The sequence below is a fragment of the Tursiops truncatus genome, chromosome 9 (assembly GCF_011762595.2).
Source record: "Tursiops truncatus isolate mTurTru1 chromosome 9, mTurTru1.mat.Y, whole genome shotgun sequence".
Taxonomy (NCBI): Eukaryota; Metazoa; Chordata; class Mammalia; order Artiodactyla; family Delphinidae; genus Tursiops; species Tursiops truncatus.
The window spans coordinates 63,338,532-63,349,494 of record NC_047042.1 but is presented as its reverse complement, the minus strand read 5'-3'; the positions used below and the strand labels follow the sequence as shown (position 1 = coordinate 63,349,494).

The window sequence follows — 10,963 nt, the reverse complement described above, 5'->3', positions numbered from 1 at the left end:
TGGGACAATATGAAGTTGAGTAGGAAAGCTTCTTTGTTTTCTAGAAATTCGAGACCATGGGAGGAGGGCTAGAACTAAGTAACTTTCAAGTGAACTACAGAACACAGCATATTTAATCTTCATCTGATTATGTTATCTCCTGCATTCATTCACTCAATCACTCATTTATTTTTTCAACAAGTGTTTTCTCTGGCAAAATGGTACCAGTTGAATCCAAGAGGGAAACACACTGGATCCATCTGACACATAATTTCAGAATACAAGCATTGTGTAATATCACTTCAATAATTTTTTAAAAAGTGTCTAAAAATAGTTGTTCCCTGTTCTGATGAAAGACAGGTGAAAATTCAAATTCACAAAATATATAGAGTATGAGGGATTATTAATTAGCATGGCAAATTTTTTCCCTTTACAAAATAATTAATTGCCCTTAAAAAGGCATAACAGTGAATGGATGCCGATATTAATTAACTTCCTTAAATAACGAAATCACTGGACAAAGAAACTTAAGGGCAAGGATCCACAGCCACGTGAAGCACCTGGAATTACAATGGAGATAATCAGAACGATGTGGCTTGATTTACAAAATTGGGAATTAAGGACAACTTTTTGGAACAAGCCCACTGGACACCGCAAGTAAAGGAACTTAGTTATCCAGGAGGCTGTAGGGTTTTGTCCAAAGAATGCAAGGGTGGGTGGGGGGGGAGAAGGGTAACTGGGATCTGCCTGGTTTTCCCAATCTTCCTGGGCTTCCTTCAGTCATGCCTTCCGCTTGCTACGTGTAAGAAAATGCGTTTTCGACTAAGGTTTTGTATTTTAACAGCAAATAAAGTTTTTCTGCTTTCTTTCAAGCCACAAGGTTACAGCATTTAAAAGTAACAGAACATACGATAATTTTTTCTTCTCGGTCCACTCAATTTTATCACCCTCAGCCTGGGCTCCTACCCTGGTTTTCAGTTTTAATGTCAGGCACACACTTGTGTCTCGACCCTTAACAGCTCCCCTTGAGATACTCTGCTGCCATTTAAAATCGGGTTGCCCCGCTCGTCGTATCAGCGAATGCGGGAGCTGCACTCGGCAGCGCTCTAAACTGCAAGGCCACACATTGTGGAGTAACGTGACCCAGTGGCTCTACTTTGTTCTGCTCTTCTTCCAGCGGCAGGGCCACCGAGGCTCCAGAGCGCACGCACAGCGCCCCCGCGTGGTCATTCCCGAGCGTCTCCTCCCCGGTCCGGCCGTCCCCGAGACGAGCTGCTTGGGCCACGCGGGCTTTCTCGGGGTCCACTTGCAGCCTTAATCGGGTCCGAAACTTCGACCAGCGGCCCCCGCCCCGAGAGGGCCCTTTCTTCTTCCCGGCCGCTCCCAAACGGAGGGACAGCCGCTCCCGGGAGGCGATCCGTGCCCTCGCCCTGGCTGAGTCCTGCACAGGTCCCACGTAGGGCCGGGGTCGCCGGGCTGCCCCAGGTCAGCCCCCGCCCTCGCCGGAAGTCCGCGCGTGCGCGTTGGCTGTCCGGGAGCGCGCGTCCGGCGCGGAGGGGCGGGGGGAGCGGGACCGCAGCCGCTCACAGGGTGTCCCCGCCCCCGCCCCCGCCCCCCGGCGTTCCGCGGTCGCCGTGACAACCGGCAGCGGCGGCGGGCGCACGAGTCCGGCGCCGCCTCCCGGCCGCACCGCCAGGCAGGCAGCCGCCGCCAGGCCTTGCAGCTTTCCCCGCCTCCCCGCCGGCGGGGAGGGGCCGGCCCGCCCTCCGCCCGCCCGCCTGAGAGTGAGCGGCGCCGGGGCCGCCCCGCCAGCCCGCCGTTCCCCGGCCGCCGTCCGGGCGCGCGCAGCGAGCGGGCGCGACTATGCCAAGATGGTCCTGCAGGCGCGGAACAAGCACCGGGAGGCGGCCCCCAAGCCGCCCCAGCCACCCCGTGCCTCGCAGTCGCCGCTGAGGGGGTCGCCAGATGTCGGCGCCGGGGAGCCCGGGCCCGAGCGCGCGCCCCCGTCCCCTCGGCGCAAGGGCGCCGCGGGCAGAAAGGGGCCCCGCGCCGAGCCCGCCCCGCCGCTCGCCGGGGGCGGCCTCGGGGGGCGCTTGGCGGCCGGGCTGCGCGGGGCGCTGGGCCTGCGGCTCTCGGGGCGCGGCCGGACCTGGACCACGCTCCTGCTAGGTGAGCAGCCCAGCGCGCGGGCGCCGCCGGGACGCGGAACTTTGAGGCGCGGGCCCCCTCTCCCCTTCCCCTCCGCTCTCCTCCGGCTTCCGTGCCGCCGAGCCCCGCCGGTCGGTCCCTGCCAGTTCGCAGCCCTCTCCGAGTTTTCCTGGGACATCCTTACCTCTTCCTTCCCTCTCCCTCCCCTAGGCTCAGTCTTCCTCGCTCCCTTCCTACTTGCTCTCTGTCTCTGCTTTAAAAAAAAAAAAAAAATGGCCCCGAGATCAACAGCTGCCCGGCCTGGCAGCGAATTGGCAGGTCTGCGCTAACGAGATTGGACGCTGCTGATTGGCGCGGGCCGGCAGCCTTCCAGTTATCTCGCCTCCTGTCCGGGAGGATGGTTTGCTTTGGGTTGGAAGCGATTCCACTGAACTCAAAGCAAAAGCACGTCCCCTGTTCTAGAAAGTTGCTAAACTTATAATTAAATTTTGGCGTGCTGTTTTTCTTCTTGGCTGCAGACACCGCCGATGGCACTTTGTGATTCCCTTCCGCACGTCACCTTCCCGGTTGTGTTGTGTTTTGGGCCCCCAAGCTGGGACCCTGCTGACCTGGGAAAGATTGGTATGGAGGGCTCCCCCTCATCCGCTGCCTTGACCTAACGGATGATATGTAGTGATGTGCTGAAAAAAATAAAGTTGAAACATTCACATGTTGTGGACCGACTTCAGGTTTCCTTTGTTTTCTGGTCGACATTCTGATAAGGCAAGTTATAGCAGTTTGGATAATAGGCCTAATTTTTCTAAGTCTAAGTCAGCAAGTAAAATGCTGTAACACTGCCTTTTCCTATATAATGTCATTAATGGGCTTTGGCTACTGAATTATTTAACTCTTGGTCCTTTCAAATTCCTTTAGTGACCCCAAAGAATTTGGAGTTCAGTATAGACCAGGGAATAAAATACAACAAATCGGCTTCCCCTGAGATCACAACCACTCAGTCATAGAAAGCCAGTCATCACCGTGTGTGTGCGCCTGCACACGCACACATTTTAATGGGCTCAGAAATGTTGATATTGCTTATGGGGTACTTTTTTTTTTTTCTATTGTAGATTCAAGAATAGAGAAATTCAGTATTTTCAGTACATTTCTCCTTTTTTTCAGTAGCGAGCTTGAAAAACCTTGCCAGTGTGCAGGTTAGTTCAATTCACCTTGGGGAGGCAGCATGGTACAGTGGATGAGACAGAGGCTCCTGATCCAGTTCACTGTGTTTAAGTTTGGTTTAAGTTTCAAGTTATTTCCTTTGCGAGCCTTGCCTTCTCTGTGACATGGGATTATCACCTGCCCTACTTACTCCAGGGCACATCCTGAGGAGCAGAACTAAAAGGGGTGGGTACTATATGGCTAGACACTTTGTATCTAAAACATTTAACAAGTTTTAGTTGCTGTTAAACTAAAAGCACAAGCATAATATTGATTTGATATCTGGTGACAGAATGAAGTTGCATTTTTCTTGAATAGATAGCTACTATAAACATTAACCACTTTGTAGCAAAATATGGAAGGGCATCACTCCTTAAGGGAGGTTACAGTAACAAATCATAGAGTAATATCTATTGCCATTTTCTTATGTGCATATTTTCTTTGCTTGTAATTTCATTTCCTTTGAATCTTATATTGGATGGCTTATATTTGGATCTAGTAATCTAGTAATGATTCATACCTAAGTTTTGTATTAATGTAACAGTGTGACACTTTACTTGACTCATCCCTTTGGGTATTGGAAAGAGGTACAGTGAAGGTGCTGTCCCACATTTTTGGATGTACTCTGGACACTGGCCATCAGATGGATGGAGGTTGGATGACCAGACCAAGGTCTAGAGACTTTCTGTCCTTGCTAACCGTTTACATGAGGACACGGGGCAGCTTGAAAGATGATTCTGGAGAATAACCAGACCTGGAATGTTTGGTTCTTTCTCTGGATCTGTACTCTCAAAACCTGTAAAGAGGAGCAGAGTTTAGACATTTTTGAAAGCTGCCTCATTTTCACTCTTCTTCCCTCCCAGAATGAGTGAGAACTGAGCTGACATGGTATGGTTTTTTAGTACAGGATTTTACTATGACAAAAATTGTTTCCTTTGTGTTTTGGAAGAAATTTTACAACTTGAGGCTCCCTGATAGAAGCACACCTTTTAAAGAGAGGCTGACTAGGGGTCCCTAGTCTCTCATCTCCTCCACGTGTGTGAAGCTCTGATGGGGGACTCACAACCTACCAGGATGGCCCTTACCACTGTTGGGCAGTCTTAAGCCCTGTTAAAAAATCCATTTTAATAAACGTGTTTTTCTTTTTTTTAGACATTATTTACCATTTAATGGTAACAGTCATAAAGAAGGTCTTTGAAATGTTTATTTTTAGATGTTTCAACCCAGTAGCTCCCTATATCAGCCAGGGGAGGCAGTGGTGTAGTAAGAAGAACCATGACACAGTGTTTTCCTAACTTTTTTGACCACAACCCACAGCAAGCAACACAATTTACGTTAAACTGCTCACACTTCTGAAAATCCAACCCTGTATATTTATGCATGTGTCTCTCTGTCTGTCAAACTGTTTTATGTCAGTGTCCTGGCAGGAAACAGATTTAACAAGTGGCCTGTTTTCAAAAGTGTGAGCAGGTTTAAGGAACCCAAAAAGGACACTGAAGCACCCAGGGATTGTCACCAGTGGGAAGGTGCTACCACCTCTGGGCCTGAAGGGGAAAGGGAGCTTCCTCCGGAGCTGAACCCAAGGAGAGCTGTGGAGTGGGGGCAGGATCACCCAAGAAGAGTGACCCCAGACACTCTGCCCACCCTCTGATCTCCCACTGGTGCCTCTCACTGGCTGTCCAACGGGAAATCCTTAGGCAAGGGGTCCAGCTGAATCTTTCTGTAGGGTCAGCCTCCTGGGGCTGGGAACAAGGCAGAGAAGGGAGGAGAACGGATTTGAAAAGGGAAATGGAGACTAAGAGCAGTATGTGCATACATTTAAAATAAAAAGGTCATGCACTGTACTCACTCTATAATATACAGTGCATTTTGATTTTCTGTTCTGTCCTTTTTTTAAAAATGCTGTTTATAAACCATTAAGCTGATTTCATGATCTAGTATTATGACCCACAGTTTGAAAACACTGCCTTAGAGGAACTGTTTTCTGATTCTGTACCTGTTTCAAACTCATTGGTGCCTGAGCAAAGCATTTAGCTTCTCTGAGCCTCAGTTTGTACACATGTAAAAATGGGAGACCCGGACTAGACTAGTGGTTCCCAACCTTAGCTGTATACTAGTGTCACCTGGAAACTTCAAAAAATCCCGAAAGCTAAGCCACATGTCAGACCAATTAAATGAGAATCTGGGGTGGGGTGAGGTGGAGGGAAGCATTAGTAGCTTTAAAGTCTGATGTTCTGCTTCCCTTTAGGAGCTGACTGTCTAGCATCACAGAGCTGACATTCCTACCTGACAGCAATCCCCTGGAACTAAGTGTATCTACCCCTCCCCTCTTTTAAATGGGGACACAGCCCAGTTTGCCAAAGTTTCTCCTAATCTCTATTGTTTTCCCAAAACGGGCTGTGAGTTGCTATTTATCATCTGATATGTCTGTTATTTTAATTGGAGTAGCATTCACGGAGATGGTGAAGACTAGGGGTGTGGTGAGCCGACAGATTTAAGGGAAAAGATCAAGAATTCTATCTTGGACATGTTACCTTTGAGACATTCGTGAGATGTCCAAGTAGAAATGTCAAGTAGGCAATGGGACATAAGAGAAGAGATCTGAGTGGAGACATAAAACAGGGAGTCATCAGCAAATGGGTGGTATTAAATTCATGGGACTTGATGATAGTATCTTCTCCTGATATGGGGTTTACTCTGTGCCAGGCATAGTTCTAAGTATTTTAGATTAACTGACTTATCTCAAATTCATTTAACTATTAAGTCAGTCCTCACCATGACACTGTGATTGTCATACCCATTTTACCAGATTGGGGACCTGAGGCACACAGATGTTAAGTAACTTGCCCAAGGTCACCCCTAGAATGTGGAAGGGTCAGGACTTGAACCCAGGCAGTGTGGCTCCAGAGTTCATGCTCTTAACTGCTATGCTTATATTTCATCTTCTCTAGGGTGAGAATAGCAAGAAGAGAAATGAAGCCCCAGGGTCCAGTTCAGAGAAACCTCAACATTTAGTGCTCAGTAAGCATTAGCTTTCTTGTTTCTTCCTTCTTCAGGGGAAATAAGGAAGAGAGGGATCATAACTAGAGATAAGGGAATAGAAGTGGAAAAAGAGCATATTGGGGTTGGCTTAATGGGCAAGAAAAGCTGAGGAACCGACAGGCACAGGGGCCACTGGCCATCTTGTGGAATGGCTTTCAGACAAACACTTAGACACACCTGAGCACCAGCCCTGAGGGTGTGTTAATACATAGATGTTGGGCCAATACAGTTCCCTGAAAGCCAGTGAGTTGGATGGGTATTTGGGCTTTTAGAGAGTTTCCTCTGTTTAAAACCAGTTTTTTCTTTCTAAAGTACACTTCTGGTTAACTTTAAAGAATGTTTATAATCACTTAAATATATGTTATTATTAAAATATACAATTAGGAGGGTTCTGAATATGTGATATTCATGAGAGCTCAAATAAATAACAAATGTGATAAGTTTAATTTGTGTAAATATAAGGATATATTACCAACTCGTGATTGATTTTTGGCCCATGATATGGCATCAATACTGAAAGCAGATAAAACTTTATTATCTACATGTGTGTATTTGGATGTTGCTAAAATTTGCACTGTAGCTATTTTTGTAAGCTTTACACACTTTGTAAGATTAGGCTATATTATAATGTCTCTTAAAGCTTATGTTAATGAGATATTTACATTATCATGGAGACTACAAGCCTGTGTGCTTGTTTCCAAATGGGGTAGCATAGGCTTTATAATTTATATGTTTAATCTTAAATTCTTGTTTTGCTAGTTCATCTTTTACCATCAGATTATACTTTGCCCAAACCATTGGAACATTATTCTTCCAAGCTCAAGAGTCTGCTAGTTTTCTTTAGTTACCATTCTGATGATTACTAGTCATAAAAGTTAGTAAAAATTACACCTCTTTCTAGGTCAAAACCTTTATATTATTGTTTAATCCCATAAAAAGCAGTCCTGTTTCATAGGAAAGATCAGTTCTCCATGGGTGATCTTTCATAATTCAAGAATCATTGAGTACGATTAAGTTTAAAAAGTGGAAGAATTAATTTTTAGAGTACATAAATCTACAACTATTGTAACTTTTATTTTTGTTTTGATACTAATTTTCATTTTCTCAGCATTATTACTGTCTCCCCCCCCCCCGAATGCATTTAAGAGCTCATATATCTTCATGTTTTCCTGGCATATTTCCTCATATTTGACTTCCTTTCCAAAGTAACCAATTATCAGGTGTGTTTTTCAGTACTTTCACTACACGTAATTGATTCTTGGATGGCATTTTGTATTTTAATCATAGCAGCAAATGTTAACATAACAGCACAGTCACCAAAACCATTCACAGAAGTTCTGAGTGATTCATTGTACTGACCAAGGATGGAGGTGATTTTATCTTCTAGTTTACAATAGCACCAACTATATCTTAAAACGCAGTTTATAAATCACTTGGCCAATAACTTTTGAAAACTTGCCATCTTGACAGATTTTTAATTTGAGAATATTGTTATAATTGAGAAGAGTGAGGCTTTATTCGTATGTTCACGCCAACTCAAATTTGCCTAATATACTACTGCTCTGCATTGCATTTTCCTATTACTTCCTAACAGTAACCACTGCTTTTTGTAGTGCAGCCTTTCAGTGCTGAAAATGTCACACCTCAGAATATTTTCCCCACGTTTTAATACTAATCATAAAGTACTTACATAACTAGCAGAGAGCTACTGTTTTCTACTTATGTTTAAAAGTGTTTTTAAAATAAGACCTGATTCCTCACTCTTCTCATCTTTGATCTTCATGGAAGTTTCATGGGAATCTAGAACTTAAAAGTTAACTCCTGGAATTTGATATGTGAGGAAACTAAAATGGGCCAGGGGAATGGTCTGACATCTCTAGTGAGTTCACTGGGTGAAGTTTGGGATTAAAGTTAAGGTATCTTGGCTTGTTAAGCACATCTGTCAAATTGTAGGTTTCAGATCTACAATCTAAGGCAACTGTCACAGATGCTTTAATGGGAAGATGATCTCATGTGTTCCAAGACCTGATAACTTTTTTAGCAAGAGCACTACTTTGGTGGCTTATGGGGAATTGATCTGATTGTTAAATCCTTATGGTCAACCTGTCAGTCTCCATTTTGTCTTTGCATAACCTTTTTTCGGAAACTACTAAATTCTGAATTGTTTTTGATTGTGTTAGTTGGTTGTTTGGCATTGTTACAAAAAAAAAAAAACAGAATAAAATAGTAAAAAACAGTATCACAGTTTTCTTAATCATTTAAAGACTAAGCAAAACATTGTGCTACCCAAGGGCAGTTTGCAGTTTGGGGAGAATGCATAACCTTGAGAATCCATAACCATAGCCTTGAAACTTTAAATGGCTTATCGATTAATGAACTTGTTAAAATCTCTTGCTTAATAATATGCTGGGCCTGGGTGTATATTGTGTATATATGGATCTTTTTTTTTTTTTCCTCTGGTGAAGAGATGCAGCTTCTACATTTTTTCCCATTAGATTTATTAAAGCTTTACAGTTTCACTATGCTTGCTCAGGGGCATTTAATGAGCTAGCATATTATTTCAGGTGTATATTTTATCTAGATACTTGTTCTTTAAAAACTGAATGGAATTTTTTTTTAGTAAGGAGAAAGTTACTTTATGAAAATTGGTAATGTAGGTTACTGTTTGATTTAGAAATATTTGTGTCCATATTATGTGAGGATACGATTTTAGAAGGAAGTTAGAATTTATTGCTTTAAAAACCCATATGTTGGGTAATTGTATTAAGTATTGCCTACTTTAATATATGTATATACATAAATATTTTAAATGTGAACATTTTCTTTGTCTATTTCTTTGTTTAGAGGCCTAATTTTATACTGTTTGGGGGTGGTGATATACATTTTCCAGGTTCTGTTTTTATAATTTCACTTCAAAATAAACCTTTGTCCTTGATTTTTAAATTATTTCTAAGAAGTTTCCTCCTTTACGTCAGTGTACCCTTTTGGTTAAATGTGCTTATTAACATTTTTTAATGCTTAAGCTTCCATTTAGAAGGGCACCAGAGGCATAGAACCCAGGCAATCCACGAGGCCTTGGTTTATCCCAATCATGTGACCTTGGGCCTCATGGGAAAATAAGAGCCATTTTTGCCTCAAAAGGGCTCCTGGATCTTTTTGCTTAATATGTGAAAGTGCTCTGTGAACTGCAACTGATAAACAGTTGTTAGATTTATTCATTATAATTGAGAATTTCTTAATTTTTCCCTAACTGTTGTAAGGTATTATTTTGCTCAATGCCAAATATACGGAGGAGATTCAAATTAACTAAGGTCAACGTTACAAGCATTATTACATAGACCACTGTGAATTCTACCTGGGAGCTATATAGTTTCTTCCAATCGTGATGGAATTTTAAAGTAGTCCTACTTCTCACTTTGAGACTTAATGTCTCTATTAATAAATTGAGTGCATTCCTTTTTTCCCTATTGAAAAAACAAATTAAAAGAGTCAAACCTGCCAAGGCTTTTAGTTTGGGGAGCAGAAAGATCTAAAAGGAAAACAGAAAATAGCCATGGAGGCCCCTTGGACAGTGTGAAGTCCTAAGTGTTAGTAGTTGTAGCTATACAAGGTCATTACATGCTAGGAATAGAGACAACCAGGTGAAAACCCCTCATTTCACATTTGGTGAAGATGAGACTGAAGCTAAATAAGTCATATAAAATCTAAGGAATATTTCTTCTTAAGAATGACTTTCTTACCATGGAAGGTAAAAAAGAATTCGATTCTTAATTTTTTTTTTAAATTTTATTTATTTATTTTTTTGCGGTACGCGGTCCTCTCACTGTGGCCCCTCCCATTGCGGAGCGCAGGCTCCGGACGCACAGGCTCAGCGGCCATGGCTCACGGGCCCAGCCGCTCCACGGCATGTGGGATCTTCCTGAACCGGGGCACAAACCCGTGTCCCCTGCATCGGCAGGCGGACTCTCAACCACTGCGCCACCAGGGAAGCCCTACCGTTCTTGATACCACTGGTTGAGTGGCTCTGCCAAACTCCCCTCCTGGTGTTCCTAGAGCTCTGAGAGCCTGACACACTGTATATATAGTGAGTGAGCCTTCAGTCTCATTATTGTCAATATCATGTGTATTTTGTATCACCAGTATCAGTGATGGGAATTCTTTTGTGATGTTGGATCAGAGTCCACATACAGCCTTATTGTAACTGTCTTCTTTTCTGGCTACGCACCATAAATCCTCGCCTAAATTGTAATCATGTCCTGTAATCCATCCCCCCTCCCCCCCCACCCAATCCCACTTTAATAAACCCTGTGCTGAGAGGGCCACTATTGATCTGCCTTCTCAGATTTCTTACAGTTCATAGACTTTGTGCTATTTGCTTGGGTGCCTAATGTGTTCTCTCATTATTTTATGCACCTAAATCTTCTCTCTCAAAGATTTTATCTTTAAGGGCCCAGATGCTGGCTACTATCACTTTAATGTCCTCAGTTTCTAGGAAAATGTGTTGTGCATCTAGGAGGCATTTAGGTACTTGTTGGCTTTAAAGCCCTTGATAACACACAGTCTAGGTGTAGAAAGAAGGAAGGGGCCAAGCCTGAGG

The 10,963-nt window shown here is 43.6% G+C and overlaps 1 protein-coding gene across 6 annotated transcripts in view; it reads left to right on the top strand.

Annotated features, from left to right (window-relative positions):
* Window positions 1–1,773: 1,773 nt before the first annotated feature.
* DPY19L1 (dpy-19 like C-mannosyltransferase 1) overlaps window positions 1,774–10,963 on the top strand; it is a 95,833-nt gene continuing 86,643 nt past the window's right edge. For 3 of the 6 annotated variants that reach the window (XM_019925657.3, XM_019925663.3, XM_019925651.3), the window contains exon 1: window positions 1,776–2,148. In XM_019925657.3, coding sequence (XP_019781216.1) covers window positions 1,851–2,148 — 298 coding nt within the window. In that variant the 5' untranslated portion in view covers window positions 1,776–1,850. Of the gene's footprint in view, window positions 2,149–10,963 lie in introns of all 6 variants that reach the window. The other 3 variants (XM_019925688.3, XM_019925668.3, XM_019925678.3) reach the window with 2 other exon arrangements.